This window comes from Trachurus trachurus, assembly GCF_905171665.1.
Source record: "Trachurus trachurus genome assembly, chromosome: 7".
Taxonomy (NCBI): Eukaryota; Metazoa; Chordata; class Actinopteri; order Carangiformes; family Carangidae; genus Trachurus; species Trachurus trachurus.
The window spans coordinates 33,447,767-33,467,560 of record NC_139901.1 but is presented as its reverse complement, the minus strand read 5'-3'; the positions used below and the strand labels follow the sequence as shown (position 1 = coordinate 33,467,560).

Here is a 19,794-nt window from a genome sequence, read left to right as displayed (position 1 = left end):
GATTTAAAAGCTTTTTTATAAAAGTAGGTTTTTAAAAGAGATTTAAAATTCATTAGTGAGCTGGCAGCTTTGATGTCCTCAGGGAGGTCGTTCCATAGTTTAGGAGCATAGATGGCAAAAGCTCTGTCACCTTTGGTCACCAGCCTAGACCTGGGTACAACCAAAAGAGACAAGTTTGAGGACCTGAGGTTACCAGCTGGTTTGTATAAAATTAAAAGCTCGGTGATGTAGCTAGGAGCAAGGCCATGAAGAGCTTTAAAAGTTAGCAATAAAATTTTAAAATCAATTCTTAGTTTGACGGGCAGCCAGTGAAGAGAAGCTAGAACTGGTGTTATATGCTCAAATCTTCTAGTTCCTGTAATAAGTCTAGCCGCAGCATTCTGCACCAACTGCAGGCGGTGGAGATAACTTTGGCTGAGACCAGTGTACAAGGCATTACAGTAATCTAAACGGGAGGAAACGAGGGCATTTACCACTTTGTTGAGGTCGTTGAAAGATAAGATTCAAATTAAATTAGGGCCAGTGGCATGAATTTGGGGAAATATTGTTGAAAAATTTCTGGAAAAAATACTTCTTTTTTTTTTTTTTTTTTTTTTTTTTTTTGAAAAAAGTGATATTAAAAAAAAAAAAAGTTTAAAAAAAAATTCTAGTAAAAAGTGGTAAGAATTCAAAAAAAAAAAAAAGTAAAATATTTTCTCAAAAAAAAAGGTAACATTTTCAAAAAGGTTTAAAAAAATTCTAGAAAAAAATGGTAAAAGTTCTCAAAAAAAGGTTTAAAGAATAAAAAAAATCTAGAAAAAGTGGTTACATTTCTAAAAAAAAGTAAAATATTTTCTAGAAAACGTGGTAAAATTTCTCCAAAAAGAAATGTTTAATGAAAAATCTATAAATGGTGGTTACATTTATAAAAATAATAATAAAAAAGTAAAGAAACTAATAAAATTTAAAAAAAAAAAGTGGTAAAATTTTAAGAAAAAGTGTTCCAGGGAGACACCACACCTGGAGAGCTCAGAGTTAAAGACAAATAATTAGGTCAAGGACACAAACACTCCAGTCCACCTTAAAAAGGGCCACCTTAAAAAGGCCAAAGAGCTCAAAGATAAATGTCTGTGCTGTGTCAGAAAATGTGTGAACAGGGCGTCAGCATCTACACAACTAAATATAGACACACACACAGATAGATATAGATGCTGTCGCCATCTGGTGGCACAGTAACAACATTACATCAGTAGTTGTCACTGCGCCACCTGCTGGACTGAAAGTATAACGTTGTAACAACCATGTGTAAATAATGAACAGTGAATTGTTTGTAATCAATGATCAATATCTGTAAAATCCCTCATCAGGGAGGTATAAGACTCTTTTATTACCTGAGCTCAGTTTTATCTTCTAAACATTTCCTGTCAGCTGCTTTTCACAATAAGAGTCACGTCACAAACACAATCCTGTCTAAATGAAATACAACAAACACACATTAACACGGTGGGTCACAACTCCTCTAACAACACAGCTGTGTGTGTCTGTGTGTGTCCGCGGCCCCGCGTGACTCCTCAGATGACTGGGACTTATTTATAGTCCCACTTTATAGCTTCATTCAGATCACTGCGCACACGCACTATTTTATTAAAAGTAGTTAAAAACTAGATCAAATCAAATCAAACCAAATCAAATAAACTTTATTTGTCCCGAAAGGGGAATTTATATGCGCAAGTGGCGTCTTAACAGCTGCTTTGTGCAATACATACATACACAATACATACACTACAGTAGTAACAATGGCACACATATCCAAGAAAGAAAAGAGAAAAAAAAAAGAAAGTGCAGAGAGTGCAATAAATCTAGTTTAAAATACTTATAATACAAGTTCAAATAAAAACATACTAAAAATCTAAAAAAGAACAAGACCAACATTTATATAGCAGAATCAATGATATGATATGATATTATATTATATTATATTATACAGTTAGAGGCCTACTGAGATCTTGCTGTGTAGTGGTTTATCCGTTCGGCGGAGCAGCACTAGCAGCAGCTCTGTGTGTCTGTGCTCAGGTGTTGAGGACCTGGCGGAGGGATACGAGTCTCCCAGCCAGAGCGGAGGATTACAGCCTCACCACCTGTGTACCTGTCAGCTGTAGGCAGAGCTGTAGCTACCTACCTGTCTACCTGTCAGCTGTAGCTACCTACCTGTCTACCTACCTGTCTACCTGTCAGCTGTAGGCCAGAGCTGTAGCTACCTACCTGTACCTGTCAGCTGTAGGCAGAGCTGTAGCTACCTACCTGTACCTGTCAGCTGTAGGCAGAGCTGTAGCTACCTACCTGTACCTGTCAGCTGTAGGCCAGAGCTGTAGCTACCTACCTGTACCTGTCAGCTGTAGGCCAGAGCTGTAGCTACCTACCTGTACCTGTCAGCTGTAGGCAGAGCTGTAGCTACCTACCTGTACCTGTCTACCTGTCAGCTGTACGCCAGAGCTGTAGCTACCTACCTGTCTACCTGTCAGCTGTAGCTACCTACCTGTCTACCTACCTGTCTACCTGTCAGCTGTAGCTACCTACCTGTCTACCTGTCAGCTGTAGGCCAGAGCTGTAGCTACCTACCTGTACCTGTCAGCTGTAGCTACCTACCTGTCTACCTGTCAGCTGTAGGCCAGAGCTGTAGCTACCTACCTGTACCTGTCAGCTGTAGCTACCTACCTGTCTACCTACCTGTCTACCTGTCAGCTGTAGGCCAGAGCTGTAGCTACCTACCTGTACCTGTCAGCTGTAGCTACCTACCTGTCTACCTGTCAGCTGTAGGCCAGAGCTGTAGCTACCTACCTGTACCTGTCAGCTGTAGCTACCTACCTGTCTACCTACCTGTCTACCTGTCAGCTGTAGGCCAGAGCTGTAGCTACCTACCTGTACCTGTCTGGACCTGGCGCTGACGCAGCGGTGACGTCACCATGACGCTTCAGTCTGCAGCTTCTTGTTGAGACAGAGACAGGCGGAGTGAGTCAGAGAGACACCTGGAGGAGGACACACCTGTTCCCGCGAGCTCCCACCTTCATCATCATCATCATCATCACCACCACCACCACCACCTGGACAGGTAACAGCCTAGCCTGTATGCTCTAGGCCGTAAAGTATACCCCCGCAGCCCCCGCATGCCGTGGGGGCCCCGCCCCCGCCCGTTAAGCCGGGTTTCCACCGAAACAACCTTTTTTTTTTTTTTACACCCAACATATGGTTCACGTCATGATAACTTCTGTATTATGGCCATTGAAGCTTCCACAGTCATAGTTCTCCTCTTTGATATTTCAAGAGACTTCCTAACCATGGATAGCTCCTAGGCAGGATTGCTCTGCTGTGTTGTCGCCCCGCCGCCGTCACCCGGAAGAGTTATTTTAGTAAGTTAATTAAGAGTTTGTTCAGTTAGTTAATTAAGAGTTATTTTAGTAAGTTAATTAAGAGTTTGTTCAGTTAGTTAATTAAGAGTTAGTTCATTAAGAGTTAGTTCAGTTAGTTCATTAAGAGTTAGTTTAGTAAGTTAATTAAGAGTTAGTTCAGTTAGTTCATTAAGAGTTAGTTCAGTTAGTTCATTAAGAGTTAGTTTAATTAGTTCATTAAGAGTTAGTTCAGTTAGTTCATTAAGAGTTAGTTTAATTAGTTCATTAAGAGTTAGTTCAGTTAGTTCATTAAGAGTTAGTTTAATTAGTTCATTAAGAGTTAGTTCAGTTAGTTCATTAAGAGTTAGTTTAATTAGTTCATTAAGAGTTAGTTCAGTTAGTTCATTGAGAGTTAGTTCAGTTAGTTCATTAAGAGTTAGTTCAGTTAGTTCATTAAGAGTTAGTTTAATTAATTCATTAAGAGTTAGTTCAGTTAGTTTATTGAGAGTTAGTTCAGTTAGTTCATTAAGAGTTAGTTCAGTTAGTTCATTAAGAGTTAGTTTAATTAGTTCATTAAGAGTTAGTTCAGTTAGTTTATTGAGAGTTAGTTCAGTTAGTTCATTAAGAGTTAGTTCAGTTAGTTCATTAAGAGTTAGTTTAATTAGTTCATTAAGAGTTAGTTCAGTTAGTTCATTAAGAGTTAGTTTAATTAGTTCATTAAGAGTTAGTTCAGTTAGTTCATTAAGAGTTAGTTTAATTAGTTCATTAAGAGTTAGTTCAGTTAGTTCATTAAGAGTTAGTTTAATTAGTTCATTAAGAGTTAGTTCAGTTAGTTCATTAAGAGTTAGTTTAATTAGTTCATTAAGAGTTAGTTCAGTTAGTTCATTAAGAGTTAGTTCAGTTAGTTCATTAAGAGTTGGTTTAATTAGTTCATTAAGAGTTAGTTCAGTTAGTTCATTAAGAGTTAGTTTAATTAGTTCATTAAGAGTTAGTTCAGTTAGTTCATTAAGAGTTAGTTCAGTTAGTTCATTAAGAGTTAGTTTAATTAGTTCATTAAGAGTTAGTTCAGTTAGTTTATTGAGAGTTAGTTCAGTTAGTTCATTAAGAGTTAGTTCAGTTAGTTCATTAAGAGTTAGTTTAATTAGTTCATTAAGAGTTAGTTCAGTTAGTTCATTAAGAGTTAGTTTAATTAGTTCATTAAGAGTTAGTTCAGTTAGTTCATTTAGAGTTAGTTTAATTAGTTCATTAAGAGTTAGTTCAGTTAGTTCATTAAGAGTTAGTTTAATTAGTTCATTAAGAGTTAGTTCAGTTAGTTCATTAAGAGTTAGTTTAATTAGTTCATTAAGAGTTAGTTCAGTTAGTTCATTAAGAGTTAGTTTAATTAGTTCATTAAGAGTTAGTTCAGTTAGTTCATTAAGAGTTAGTTTAATTAGTTCATTAAGAGTTAGTTCAGTTAGTTCATTGAGAGTTAGTTTAATTAGTTCATTAAGAGTTAGTTCAGTTAGTTCATTAAGAGTTAGTTCAGTTAGTTCATTAAGAGTTAGTTGAATTAGTTCATTAAGAGTTAGTTCAGTTAGTTCATTAAGAGTTAGTTTAATTAGTTCATTAAGAGTTAGTTCAGTTAGTTCAATAAGAGTTAGTTGAATTAGTTCATTAAGAGTTAGTTCAGTTAGTTCATTAAGAGTTAGTTGAATTAGTTCATTAAGAGTTAGTTCAGTTAGTTCATTAAGAGTTAGTTTAATTAGTTCATTAAGAGTTAGTTCAGTTAGTTCATTAAGAGTTAGTTTAATTAGTTCATTAAGAGTTAGTTCAGTTAGTTCATTAAGAGTTAGTTTAATTAGTTCATTAAGAGTTAGTTCAGTTAGTTCATTAAGAGTTAGTTTAATTAGTTCATTAAGAGTTAGTTCAGTTAGTTCATTAAGAGTTAGTTTAATTAGTTCATTAAGAGTTAGTTCAGTTAGTTCATTAAGAGTTAGTTTAATTAGTTCATTAAGAGTTAGTTCAGTTAGTTCATTAAGAGTTAGTTCAGTTAGTTCATTAAGAGTTAGTTTAATTAGTTCATTAAGAGTTAGTTCAGTTAGTTTATTGAGAGTTAGTTCAGTTAGTTCATTAAGAGTTAGTTCAGTTAGTTCATTAAGAGTTAGTTTAATTAGTTCATTAAGAGTTAGTTCAGTTAGTTCATTAAGAGTTAGTTTAATTAGTTCATTAAGAGTTAGTTCAGTTAGTTCATTTAGAGTTAGTTTAATTAGTTTATTAAGAGTTAGTTCAGTTAGTTCATTAAGAGTTAGTTTAATTAGTTCATTAAGAGTTAGTTCAGTTAGTTCATTAAGAGTTAGTTTAATTAGTTCATTAAGAGTTAGTTCAGTTAGTTCATTAAGAGTTAGTTTAATTAGTTCATTAAGAGTTAGTTCAGTTAGTTCATTAAGAGTTAGTTTAATTAGTTCATTAAGAGTTAGTTCAGTTAGTTCATTGAGAGTTAGTTTAATTAGTTCATTAAGAGTTAGTTCAGTTAGTTCATTAAGAGTTAGTTCAGTTAGTTCATTAAGAGTTAGTTGAATTAGTTCATTAAGAGTTAGTTCAGTTAGTTCATTAAGAGTTAGTTTAATTAGTTCATTAAGAGTTAGTTCAGTTAGTTCAATAAGAGTTAGTTGAATTAGTTCATTAAGAGTTAGTTCAGTTAGTTCATTAAGAGTTAGTTGAATTAGTTCATTAAGAGTTAGTTCAGTTAGTTCATTAAGAGTTAGTTTAATTAGTTCATTAAGAGTTAGTTCAGTTAGTTCATTAAGAGTTAGTTCAGTTAGTTCATTAAGAGTTAGTTTAATTAGTTCATTAACAGTTAGTTTAATTAGTTCATTAAGAGTTAGTTCAGTTAGTTCATTAAGAGTTAGTTCAGTTAGTTCATTAAGAGTTAGTTTAATTAGTTCATTAAGAGTTAGTTCAGTTAGTTCATTAAGAGTTAGTTCAATTAGTTCATTAAGAGTTAGTTCAGTTAGTTCATTAAGAGTTAGTTTAATTAGTTCATTAAGAGTTAGTTCAGTTAGTTCATTAAGAGTTAGTTTAATTAGTTCATTAAGAGTTAGTTCAGTTAGTTCATTAAGAGTTAGTTTAATTAGTTCATTAAGAGTTAGTTCAGTTGGTTCATTAAGAGTTAGTTCAGTTAGTTCATTAAGAGTTAGTTTAATTAGTTCATTGAGAGTTAGTTCAGTTAGTTCATTAAGAGTTAGTTTAATTAGTTCATTAAGAGTTAGTTCAGTTAGTTCATTAAGAGTTAGTTTAGTTAGTTCATTAAGAGTTAGTTTAATTAGTTCATTAAGAGTTAGTTCAGTTAGTTCATTAAGAGTTAGTTTAGTTAGTTCATTAAGAGTTAGTTTAATTAGTTAATTAAGAGTTAGTTTAGTTAGTTTTTGATAATAATAAACATAACCAGAGTTGTCTGAGCAGCTGTCAGGTGATCAACTCTCTTCATGTTGTAGAGTTGAAAATGAGTTCACGTCAGTTCTTTGTTTCTCTGATAATCATCATGAACAAGGAGCAGAGAGCAGCCAGACTGGACAGATTACTACTAGATTACTAGATTACCAGATTACTAGATTACTACTGCAGATAACCAGAGTTACTATCTGGAGGGTTGTGAGGGATGATGTCATCATGGTGTCATGTGAGTCACAGGTGTCTTCAGCAGGTTATTATCTCACACAGGTGTGACGGACCAGTCTGCACTCGCTCTGCGGTGGTGTGTGTGTGTGTGTGTGTGTGTGTGTGTGTGTGTGTGTGTGTGTGTGTGTGTGTGTGTGTGTGTGTGTGTGTGTGTGTGTGTGTGTGTGTGTGTGTGTGTCAAGACATTTTAACATTTAAAAGCCAGACTGGATGTGTGTTGCAGATATCTGATATCTGTAATTCAGTTTTGCCTCTAGTCAAAAAGAATATTTCTGATATCTGCAACTACATTCTACCTAGGACAAATTACGTCACTGTAACCATTCATGTGTATGGGGTTTGTCATTACAGATATCTACAATTCAGTTGCAGATATCCACTATGTGAATTACAGATATCTGTAACTGAATTATGACTAGTACTAATTCCAGTTTGAGATATCTACAATTAGATTCTGACTAGTCATAATTCCAGTTCTAGATATCTTTAATTCACCTCAATTAAAGATATCTACATGTCCCTGTTCAGATATCTGTAATTAAGTTTTGATTATAGGCGAAATGACGTTGTAGATATGTCAAACTGGAGTTACTACTAGTCGTAATTCAGTTACAGATATCTGTAATTCACATAGCGGATATCTGCAACTGAATTGTAGATATCTGTAATGACAAACCCCATACACATGAATGGTTAAAGTGACGTCATTTGTCTGAGGAAGAACGTAGTTGTGGATATATGAAATGTTCTTTTTGACAAGAGGCAAAACTGAATTACAGATATCTGGAATGAAAAATCCAACTATTCAAAATGTAATTACGACCAGTCAGAAAGACGTTGTTGATATCTACAATGTTAATTCTGGAGAGTCAAACTTAGCTTTTAAAATGTTAAATCCACTCGCCATAGTGTGTGTGTGTGTGTGTGTAGATGACTGTCTGTGTGGGTCATACAGTGTGTGTGTGTGTGTGTGTGTGTGTGTGTGTGTGTGTGTGTGTGTGTGTGTGTGTGTGTGTGTGTGTGTGTGATGCAACAGACCATTGTCTCCATGACTGATTATTACGACCATGACAGGAAACAGGGGAGTTTCCTGTCGTCTCTTATCTGACCACAATAATTGAAAACATATTAATTTTATATTAACTTATAACCTCCTGCAGTGAGAGTGGAGTGTGTAACCCCCACACACACACACACACACACACTCACACACTCACACTCTGTCCCATTGTTTCTCTGCCGACGTCTTCAACAGGAAGGAAAAGAGAAAGTGAGTTCAGATGAAGTGGTGACGACCGTAAACAGCTCAGGTGAAAATGAAATGAAACCTTTTTAAGCCTTTAACCTTGAATTTCCCAGGAACAATGAGGGTGTGTGTGTGTGTGTGTGTGTGTGTGTGTGTGTGTGTGTGTGTGTGTGTGTGTGTGTGTGTGTGTGTGTGTGTGGTGTTTGGAGTTTCCATCAGAGAACAGACAGTTTGGGATCATGTGGAGAGTTCATTGTGTTCACATGCATGAAAACAGAAAACTGAAGGTTTGATACTGAAACAATCAGTGGTTTAATCTGTGAATGAGAATCAGGATCAGAAAAAAACTTTATTGTCCATTGCAAAAAAAAAAAGAAAAGCAGTGGTAATTTGTCTTTGACGATATTTAAAGGGATAGTTCAACGTTTTGTCAAATTGTCCCATTGCCATAATCCCTATAGTCATAGCAGTAGGTTCGTTACCTTTAATTGTCGGTGCAAGCTGTTTTTAGAACGGCGGAGCAGAGCCGTGAGCTGCTCAGAGCTACGCTACGGAGGCTCATTATGGGATTTCTTGGTTTCCCTCATCAAACTCATCAAATACACAATCCAACAACTCCACAACGCTCTGGTGGACAAGTTGTGAGCTGCACATTCACCACGCTATGAGATAATAACACAACGTTACCACACAGAGTTGTTTTAGAGGGAAATTCATGTAAAACCGCTGATGCACGTTGCCTTCAGGGACAGTTTTTCATCAACAGTCTCTGCATTTCCCTCTAAAACAACTCTGTCTGGTAATGTTGTGTTATTATCTCATAGCGTGGTGAATGTGCAGCTCACAACTTGTCCACCAGAGCGTTGTGGAGTTGTTGGATTGTGTATTTGATGAGTTTGATGAGGGAAACCAAGAAATCCCATAATGAGCCTCCGTAGCGTAGCTCTGAGCAGCTCACGGCTCTGCTCCACCGTTCTAAAAATAGCTTGCACCGACAATTAAAGGTAACAAACCTACTGCTATGACTATAGCGATTATGGTGATGGGCCAAGTTGACAAAATGTTGAACTATCCCTTTAAAGAAAGACACGGTTAAACACAACACAGCTACATTAGGATGTGTTGATCATATTGACAGCTGTGGGAACCTGAATGTTCTGGTTTGACTCGTCTTAAAGATGTGGAGGCAGCGATCAGATGTGAAGATCAGATACCGACAAACACAGAGCGACGAGCCTGATGCCTTCGCTGTCGTCACGGTTACCGGTTATTAACTCAACAGTGGTGTTGGATCCGTATCGGGTATTGATCGATACACTAAACCCAGGTATCGGTATCAGTATTGGGACTAAAATAAGCCGGATCGGTTCCATCGCTATAGTGAAAATGTAAAAATCTGAATCATCAATTCTCTGTAAAGAGAAAACTGACCTGAGACCAGCAGCTGCAGAGTTTATTCAGTCTGGATGAGGACGAGGTTCAGGCTGCAGGTGAAGTGTCAGGTGTTGCTGTTGTTGTTGTTGTTGTTGTAAAGGTAGTCATGTGAAGCTGCTGTGATTCATGTCTCATTCTCAGCTCATGTTGGTGACAGGACAGAGACTCATCGTCAGGAAACCGGTTCAGTCTGTCAGCTACACACTCACAGACACACACTCACAGACACACACACACACACACAGACACTCACAGACAAGAGGTGAGGAAAAACACTGAGAAAAAACATTTAAAAACTTTATTTAACAGAATCTGTAGCCCTGGATCTGCTGCACTCCAAAGTGTCTGTGAAAGAATATGGAAACTATTCCTTTATTATATTAAAGGACAATTCCGGGCATCTGCACCCTAGCAGCAGCAGATCTCTTTGCTCCGTAGGTGGGTCTAGAAACGAGCCATAGGAACTTTTTGAGTCTCGAACACCGTTTGTGTTGACCAATCACAGCGCTCTATCTGTTTAGAGAGTCGTTGGGCGGCTTAACGCCATGACGACATACATTTTAATTGTCTTGTCAGGCTATAACGTCATCCTGCTCTTTGCTCTGATTGGTCGTAGCGCTACCCTATTGGTGCAGAGGCAGTTTGAAAGACAGCCTTCATCCCGCCCCCTGGATTGAGCCGAGGTCTACCGCTCGTTGCCACACTAGACATGTTAATGATGTAGTCTGGATGGTCAGGCTAGCTCGGGGCTGCATCCTAACATTTTAGGTCTAAAAGAAGGAATCTGAAGATTTTCAGTTTAATTGCTCCTGTTTTGCGGTAGTTGTGTCTGTCCCATAGACTGTATAAAGAATGGACGTAGCACCGTGACGTCACCCATTGGTTTGGGGGAGTCTGTTTTGTGCCGCTACTACGGGGGTTTGAACTGCACCATCTTGGATTTTAGGTGGAGTCTACTTTCCATATTTGGAGAGGTGCGAGCGGCGGTTAGCCGGCTGAGAACCCGCCCACTGAACTCAAAGCAGCCAATTAACAGCCAGTAAACTCTCTGAACCTGTCACTCAAGGTAATTTATGCACGAATTTGAAAAAACAATACAGTAAACAAACAATACAGTGTTCACGGAGGTAGAAACTATCGGTTGAGACCAAAAAAATTAAATGTACCAGGCTGTAAATATGTTTTTTTAAGCTGTAAAGTCGGCTATTTTAACATGGGGCTCAATTGGAGTTGCTCCCTTCTGGTACCAGCCCCCAGAGGCCGGACGGGGAACAGCTTTGAGGGATGGAAACAGCCTAAGCAGCAGAACTTCAATCCGCTCCCATTCATCGTTGCCGCAAAACAGGACACATTAAACTGAAAACCTTCAGATTCCTTCTGTTAGACCTAAAATGTTAGGAACATACAGCCCCCGAGGTGAATTTGCCCGGAATTGTCCTTTAATGTAAGCATTTCTGATATTATGACAAGAACTTTTATAGCACATTTAGCCTATATAAAAAACAGTTTTCTTTGTCTTTTTTCAGCTCCACTGTATTTCAACGTCGGTTTCCTCTCACGTTCACCTGAACTGATCTTTCTGTTTGTGTTTTTGGTTTTTGTGTTTGTTTTTGTTGTGTCCTGTCTTTTGTGCGTCCGTCTGAATCATAACACAACCAACATTTTACATTATATATGAACCACTGATTGTGACGCCGATATGAAACTGAACAGAGGAGAAAACTGGAACAAGAGAAAATGTTTGTTTTTATTTATTTTCTTTTTTTTTTTTTAAAAAAAGACTGAAACAATGTAGAGAAGAACTTGTTCCATTTTCTTATCTGCACTTGGTTACAGTGATGTCATTTACATGCTGCTGCTGCTCTCTCTACATTGAAACCCCTGGATGCACTTTATCACTCCTCTCTTCGTTTTATTACTGGAGATGTGTTCCCAACCCATCACTGTGTTCTTTATAACAAGGTTGGCTGACCATCCCTAAGTGTGAGGAGGGAACAACATTGCATGGTTTTTATTTACAAAGCTTTACTTGAAATTTTACCTGTTTATCTCACCAGCTTAATCTCACTTAGAATCTGTAACTTACACACTCGTTCACAGGAGGACACCTTGGTTTTACAAACTCCCAGTATCAGGACAGAATTGGGGAAGACTGCCTTTCAGTTTTATGCCCCCCAGAAGTGGAATAACCTACAAAACTGTCTGAAACTGGATCATCTTATTTCCTTAGATAGTTTTAAAAACTTATCATCGAATGTTTTACAACCTGTATGTAATTGTGGATCATGACCTTGTAAATTGTATAATTGTGTTTTTGTAATCAGGGCGTCGGTGAAAAAGAGAGCTCGCTCTCAATTGACCTTCCCTGAATAAATAAAGGAGAAATGAAAATGAAAAATGAAATGAAAATGAAAACAATCTGTTGATTATTAGTTGATGATGTAATCGGCTGGTGATGATGATGTCATCGGCTGATGATGATGATGTCATCGGCTGGTGGTTATTTCTTGGGAAGAGGAACGACGACAAGAGGAGGGAGATTATTATTCCTGGTTTTAAGAGAGAAAGTGAAACAAAACTCAACTTTATCTTTAAAAACACTCGTCCTCCTTTATCTTTCCCCTCTTTCTTTTCTCTCGCTTTCCCTTCCTCTCTTTCTTTCCTCTCTTTCTCTCTCTTTCCTCCTTTTCTCTCACTTTCCTCTCTCTCCCCCTCTTTCCTTTCCCTTCCTCTCTTTCTTTTCTCTCTTTCCTCTTTTCTCTCGCTTTCCTCTCTTCCCTTCTTTCCTCTCTTTCTTTTCTCTCCCTTCCTCTCTTTCTTTTCTCTCTTTCCTCTTTTCTCTCACTTTCCTCTCTTCCTTTTCTCTCCCTTTCTCTCTTTCTTTTCTCTCTTTCCTCTCTCTTCCCCTCTTTCCTTTCCCTTCCTCGCTTTCTTTCCCCTCTTCCTCAACTTTATCTTTAAAAACACTCGTCCTCCTTTATCTTTCCCCTCTTTCTTTCCTCTCCCTTCCTCTCTTTCTTTTCTCTCACTTTCCTCTCTCCCCCTCTTTCCTCTTTTTCTCTCTTTCTTTCCTTTCTTTCCTCTCCTCCTCCTCCTCCTCCTCCTCCTCCTCCTCCTCCTCTTTGCTTCGTCAGGATCAGACTGACTCACATCCTCTCCCCCTTTGACCCTGTAGTTCACTCACTTTACAGGAATCCACTGTGGGAACCCCCCGGCTCCTCCTGCTCCTCCTCTTCCTCCCTCCTCCCTCCTCTCTCCCTGCTGCTGATTGGTCGGTGTTGGTTTTACCTACCAGGTGGATGTGGAGCATGCTGCGTCGCCATTGGACGAGAGGAGCCGAGGCCCCGCCCCCCTCGTCCTGTGAAAAGCAGCTGAGGAGAAAAAGGAGCAGGAAGAGTTTGTAGAGCAGCAGAGAGACGACACCGACACACAAGACACAACAGGTAGGAGCTACACACACACACACACACACACACACACACACAGACTCACACACACAGACAGGTGGTTAACGTGTGTGTGTGTCTATGTGTGTGTCTGTGTGCGTGTATGTGCGTGTGTGTGTGTGTGTGTGTGTGTGTGAACTCTGAACCAGGCTTTTGCATAGACGGCTCCAGTTTTACATGCTGCTTTGTTTGCACCAACACAGCTGTGATGCTGAGTGTGAGTGTGAACTGGGAGTGTGTGTGTGTGTCAGTAACTGCTGAGTGAGTACCTCCTAACTGTGTTGTGTTGTTGTGTTGTTGTGTTGTGTTGATCTGGATCTGCTGCTGCTTTCTGTTCCGATCTTCAGATCAGGAGTTCTCATGGTCCATTGTGTGTGTGTGTGTGTGTGTGTGTGTGTGTGTGTGTGTGTGTGTGTGTGTGTGTGTGTGTGTGTGTGTGTGTGTGTGTGTGTGTGTGTGTGTGTGTGTGTGTGTGTGTGTGTGTGTGTGTGTGTGTGTGTGTGTGTGTGTGTGTGTGTGTGTGTGTGTGTGTGTGTGTGTGTGTGTGTGTGTGTGTGTGTGTGTGTGTGTGTGTGTGTGTGTGTGTGTGTGTGTGTGTGTGTGTGTGTGTGTGTGTGTGTGTGTGTGTGTGTGTGTGTGTGTGTGTCAGTCACATGAGGCGACTAAATATACCAAAGTGTGTGTCAGGTTTTGTGCTGCTCTTTGATCTGAAGCCAAAAGTCCAGAGACACAGAGAGAGGATGTCTTCAGTTGGACGAGACGGTTTCAGACTGAAAGAGCTGAGCTGGTTCTGTTTGACTCAACATTGTCCTCTGTCTTTCTCTCTGTCCTCATCTCTCCTCCTCCTCTCTCTGTCCTCATCTCTCCTCCTCCTCTCTCTGTCCTCATCTCTCTGTCCTCCTCTCAGACTTGTCCTCTTTTAGACACAGACACACAGACAGCTCAGACAGCTCAGACCAACATGGCGTCCCTCGCTCCCTTCAGTCGGAGACAGTGGTCGTCTCAGTCCCTCAGGGTCACGGCCAAGGAGATGTCCATCGTCTCGGCCCGCGGGAAGAACAACGCCATCGCAGAGAGATTCTCCAAGTACGACTCTGTCTCTGTCTTTGTTTTTGTTAATTTCAATTTCAGTTTCAAAGCTTTACACTGCAAAAACTCAAAGTCTTTCCAAGAATATTTGTCTTCTTTCTTGTCAAAATGTCTCATTTCTACTCAATACTAACCTCTTTCCACTTAAAATAAGACTCATCACCTAAAAAATATCTTATTTTTTAGATCATTTTCACTTGTTTCAAACAAAATTTCACTTAAAATAAATAGAAAAATCTATAGAAAAATTTTTGTGCTTGTAATAAGAAAGAAAAACTTGCTCCACTATCAGATTTTTCTACTCATTTCAAGTGAAAATCAGCTTGAAAGAAGTAAAAAGTGTCTAAAACAAGCTACTTTTTAATGTGATGAGTCTTATTTTAAGTGGAATGAGATTTGTTTTGACTAAAAATGACATTTTGACTAGAAATAAGACAAATATTCTTGGTAAGATTTTGTAGTTTTGTAGTAGTAGCAGTGTATCACATTATGACATTTTCAAAACATTTGTTCCAAAGCTTCAACATTTAGAAACAAATAAAATAGATTAAAAATACCAACCAATAAACAGTAGAAGTATAAACAGGATGGACAGTGAGGACCTCTGTGTCTCAGTCTCTCTCAGCAGACGAGGACGAGGACATCATGTCCCTCACACTTTCACACATTTTCTCTCTGCTCAGCTGTTTCCAGTTTCCTCTTTTTCTTTTTTTTTATAAAACAGAAGACACGACCACATCATCATCAGTCCACTCCTTCACAAACACGTTCACAGACCTAAAACCACGACCTAAATGTTTCCTCACACTTAGATCAAGGTCGTCAGTAAATAGAACATATTAGAGTTACATTTAAATGTTTAAACCAATAAAACAAACCAGAGTTAAATGTAAAATCTAAAAATATTATGTGTTATATAAATGATTAAAGTCTTTAAATAAAAAATAAAACCTGCCAAGTCCTTCATGTCTCCTCCATGTCTCCTCCCCCTCAGGTATCAGATGGCAGCGGAGGAGAGCAGCGGAGAGAAGAAGATGGTCAGTAGCTCGTCCACCATGACACCTGTCCTCACTAACAGAACGTGATGATGAGAGCGTCAAAGTGAAACTGCTATGTAACGTTTACTGTCGTCACATTCATTTCATGTGTGACAAAGAAAAGCAGCAAAACCAAAAAAAAGTTTGACAAATGTGGACTTTTTTTTTGAAAATTACAGTTAAAATTGGTGCAGCCAATCAGATGCTCCACAGGGGTTATGACATCATTTGTGAGTCCCATGGGGCCAATGCCTGGAGCACTATTGTTATTGTGTGGATTTCTTCAAACTAAGTAAAATACATTTTTGCATTGAAGTGAATGGGACAAGCCAAAAAAAAAAAAGTAATTATTGGAGTTTTCCAAACGTCTACCACTCTGGCATACTTTCACTTAGAGACTCCATTTAAACTTTAAAATGTAGACACAAGTCTTGTCTGTTGGTGTGTTAATCCACGTTTTGATAGGTATTATAGTCTTTGATCAATCCCTGTTCAATGAATATGATCATATTTGGAGAAGTGTTGAGATTATAATGGGTGTGTATTGCACGGAATGTTCCCGCTATCATCAGCTAGAGTGGGAGAAGTTGTCTGAAACGGTCTGAAACTTTTCTCTTTCCACGTTGCTCCTGGACACAAATTACACTCTAGACACGTGATTTTTTCCACAGTTGTAGACAAACTTGTCCTCTCTCTAACAATGTGTTCAACAAAGCAGAGAGACTTACAGGATTTAAACTGTGAGCTCTTAGTGTGGCAATGACTCTCTCTGCTCCTCACTGACTCTAATACAAAGATTTTCTGAGAGAAGCAGAAGGGACCTCGGTTTATAACTCGCAAGCATTTCCAAAATCTACTGTTTATTTAACAGCAAAATCATATGAAATCGTTCAGGAAGTCCTTACGATGACCACGGTCTGCTTCTTCTTCTGATTGGAGCTACCGCTTTGTCAGAATCAGCCCAAATCTGAGACCAGCGCAGAGGCAGAAAATCACCCTTTTTCTTAACGTTTCTGTCTGCCTGAGCCTGAGGGGCCTCTATTGTCGTGGCAACCTGTATACATGTCCCGTGGGTTTCTCCATGACTCCGCCCCCTTTAGGGGACCAGCAGACCATGACTCCGCCCCCTTTAGGGGACCAGCAGACCGTGACTCCGCTCCCTTTAGGGGACCAGCAGACCGTGACTCCGCCCCCTTTAGGAGACCAACAGACCGTGACTCCGCCCCCTTTAGGAGACCAACAGACCGTGACTCCGCCCCCTTTAGGAGACCGGCAGACCGTGACTCCGCCCCCTTTAGGAGACCGGCAGACCTGACTCCGCCCCCTTTAGGAGACAGGCAGACGTGACTCCGCCCCCTTTAGGAGACCGGCAGACCGTGACTCCGCCCCCTTTAGGAGACCAGCAGACCGTGACTCCGCCCCCTTTAGGGGACCAGCAGCAGCAGCAGCAGGTCTTGAGTCTATTGACTCCAATGGGAGAAATGAACATGAGCTCGGATTATGGACACATGAGGAGAAAATTAACTTTGTTCCAGCAGGCCTTTTCTCTGTCTCAACAACACATTCAACAACGCAAGATTTGGCACAGATTAGGCAACGTCAAACAAATGTCTGCCAACTCCTGCGCTAATTATTTTAATAATGTTCTTAAAGGGATAGTTCACCCAAAATTCAAATTTCACTCATTATCTACTCACCCTCATGTCAACTAAGGGCTGGGAGAAGTTTTCTGTGCCTTCTCTGAGTTACGGGGGGGTACGCGCAGCAGTATTTGTCCATATAATGGTTGTGAATGGATACCACTTTTCTTCGTCCAAAAAGACACACCAAAAAACATCCAAATACCTCCATGCTGCTCGTCTGTAATGTCCCTCTTGTATTGAAGCCCCTACATGAGAAATTGTTCCGCCGGTGGACACAAAAAGAGCAGTGAACTGAGACACTGGGAGCTTCTGCTACAAACAAGCTTAAAATATAGACATATTTAATTTTTTTCGGAACAATTTCTCATGTTGGGGCTTCAATACAAGAGGGACATTACAGACGAGCACTATGGAGGTATTTGGATGTTTTTTGGTGTGTCTTTTTGGACGAAGAAAGTTGGTATCCATTCACAACCATTATATGGACAAATACTGCTGCACGGAGACCCCCCGTAACTCAGAGAAGCCACGGAGGACTCTGAAACTTCTCACAGCTCTTAGTCCACATGAGGGTGAGTAGATAATGAGTGCAATTTCAATTTTGGGTGAACTATCGCTTTAAATATGACTGTTAGCTGTGTAAATATTTAATGTTATCATAAGAAAATATAAATATCTCACTTTTCCTCTACCGACAAAATTCATTGGCCCTAATTTGAATGTAGAGTATCTTTGGTAGAACTGATCCAGGTCCAGTCTGTGAGCTCTGAGCTGCTCTCAGGTTCCACTTTTTACCTTCACCTCATTTCCTGGATTTATTTTCCCCCCGTCGCCTCTGCTTCTGATTTTCTCTCTCTCTCTCTCTGTGTGTGTCTGTCTCTATGTCTCTCCCTCTCTCTCTCTCTGCTGTAGGGGGTGGGCGTCTCTTTGCTTCATGCTGCAGCTCTGATCACTTCTCAAGCCGCTCACATCTGGAGCTGACACACACAGACACACAGACACACACACCTTCACACAAACAAACACCAACAAACACACACACACACACACATCGTGACTGGACGGGCCGGGCCTCTTCCTCCTCCTCCTCCTCCTCCTCCTCTCAGGTTTTGACAGAGTTTCTTACTTTCCTGAGTTTCTGCAGCTCTTTGTCTTTGTTGCTCTCGTTTTCTGTTTTACTTTTTTTCTTCTTCCTCTGTCTCTATACTTCCTCCTCCTCTTCTCTTCGTCTCCTCTTCTCTCAGCTGGACGTGACGTGTGGTGGCTCGGTTTCCTGTTAACGTTCACTTTGACTCGTACGTCGTGTTTAGTTTGTCTCAGCGGTTTGAGTGTGAAACCGCAGAGAAGATCAAACCTGCAGCAGCTTGAGAGTTTTTACAGGTCGGAAACTCTGACTCTGTCTGTTTATATCTGAACTGTCCTAATTATTTTAACAACTTAACAGAGAATTTTTATCTTTCGCTCTAACTTTAAATGTGATTTGTTTTGTGTCGTGACATTTTATGAGTATTGGTCCTTTTTTTTAACTTAATATTCCCTGAAACAGATACAAAAGTCATGTTGGAAGACGTCACTTTGACTTTTCTCATTTTCTTGCTTGTTGTATTTTTTTTTTATTTAATGCTTCAAGACGATTTAGAGCTGAAACGCTGTCGATAATTATCCATTTGTTTCTCAGAGATAGATACTGTAAACTATTGATGAATTTAACCAGAAGAGTGATGAATGAGTCTCTGTGTCGGTTGTATTTTATATTTTTACACTGCAAAAACTCAAAGTCTTCCTAAGAATATTTGTCTTATTTCTTGTCAAATGTCTCAATTTTAGTCTAACTAAACTAACTAATCTCTTTCCACTTAAAATAAGACTCATCACCTAAAAATTAAGTTGTTTTTAGATCATTTTCACTTGTTTCAAACACATTTTCACTTGACATAAGTAGAAAAATCTGCCAGTGAAAGCAAGTTTTTTGTGTTTGTAATAAGAAAGAAAAACTTGCTCCACTGTCAGATTTTTACTTTTACTTATTTCAAGTGAAAATCTGATTAAAATAAGTAAAAAGTTTCTTAAAAACAAGCTACTTTTTAATGTGGTGAGTCTTATTTATTTTAAGTACAATGAGATTTGTTTTCACTAGAAATAAGACAAATGTTCTTGGTAAGATTTTGAGTTTTTGCAGTGTAATCTTGAGCTTCAGTTAATTTACTGTATGAATCTGACCTGAGAACAGATGTGGACAGGAAGTCACAGCAGCAGTAGTAGTTGTTTTTACAGTGTGAGTCTCTCTCTGACTGACTGAATGGATCTTTGTGTTTCTCCTCCTCAGGTCACGGAGGAGCCTCCTCTTCGCTCGGGGAATCTGAGCGTTTTAAAGAAACGCTGGGAACAACCAGATCAACAGGCCACGCCCACCGCCGCCGACCCCCCCAACACACACACCCACACACACACCCACAGCAGTCCATCAGCCCGGCCTCAGACCTCGGAGCAGCAGCTGCAGCCGCATCCAGCTCGGGCCCAGACCGCCGACATGGAGACTGATCCAGAGGGAGCGGGCGGAGAAACCAAGACCGACGTGTCCGTGTCCGAGTGTGAGAAGCCGAGCGTCCCCATGACGAGCCTGAAGAAGATGTTTGAGAGAGGAGAGACGGACACGGTGAGTCTGCAAACATCTTCTTCCTGTCAGAGTCGACTCGGGTTCCACTGCACTGCAAAAACTCAATATCTCACCAAGAATATTTGTCTTATTTCTAGTTAAAATGTCATTTCTAGTCAAAACAAATCTCATTCTACTTAAAATAAGACTCATCACATTAAAAAGCAGCTTGTTTTTAGACACTTTTTACTTCTTTCAAGCTGATTTTCACTTGAAATAAG

General features: G+C 39.4%; 1 protein-coding gene across 1 annotated transcript in view; it reads left to right on the top strand.

The window, feature by feature from the left end:
• Positions 1-14,097: 14,097 nt before the first annotated feature.
• The window catches only part of lima1a (LIM domain and actin binding 1a), a gene marked incomplete at its 3' end in the record, with an annotated part of 34,627 nt that continues 28,930 nt past the window's right edge, over positions 14,098-19,794 (top strand). Inside the window, exons 1-3 of the mRNA XM_083974693.1 lie at positions 14,098-14,234; positions 15,232-15,274; positions 19,244-19,573. Of these exons, the coding sequence (XP_083830819.1) occupies positions 14,110-14,234; positions 15,232-15,274; positions 19,244-19,573 (498 nt within the window). The 5' untranslated portion in view covers positions 14,098-14,109. The remainder of the gene's footprint in view (positions 14,235-15,231; positions 15,275-19,243; positions 19,574-19,794) is intronic.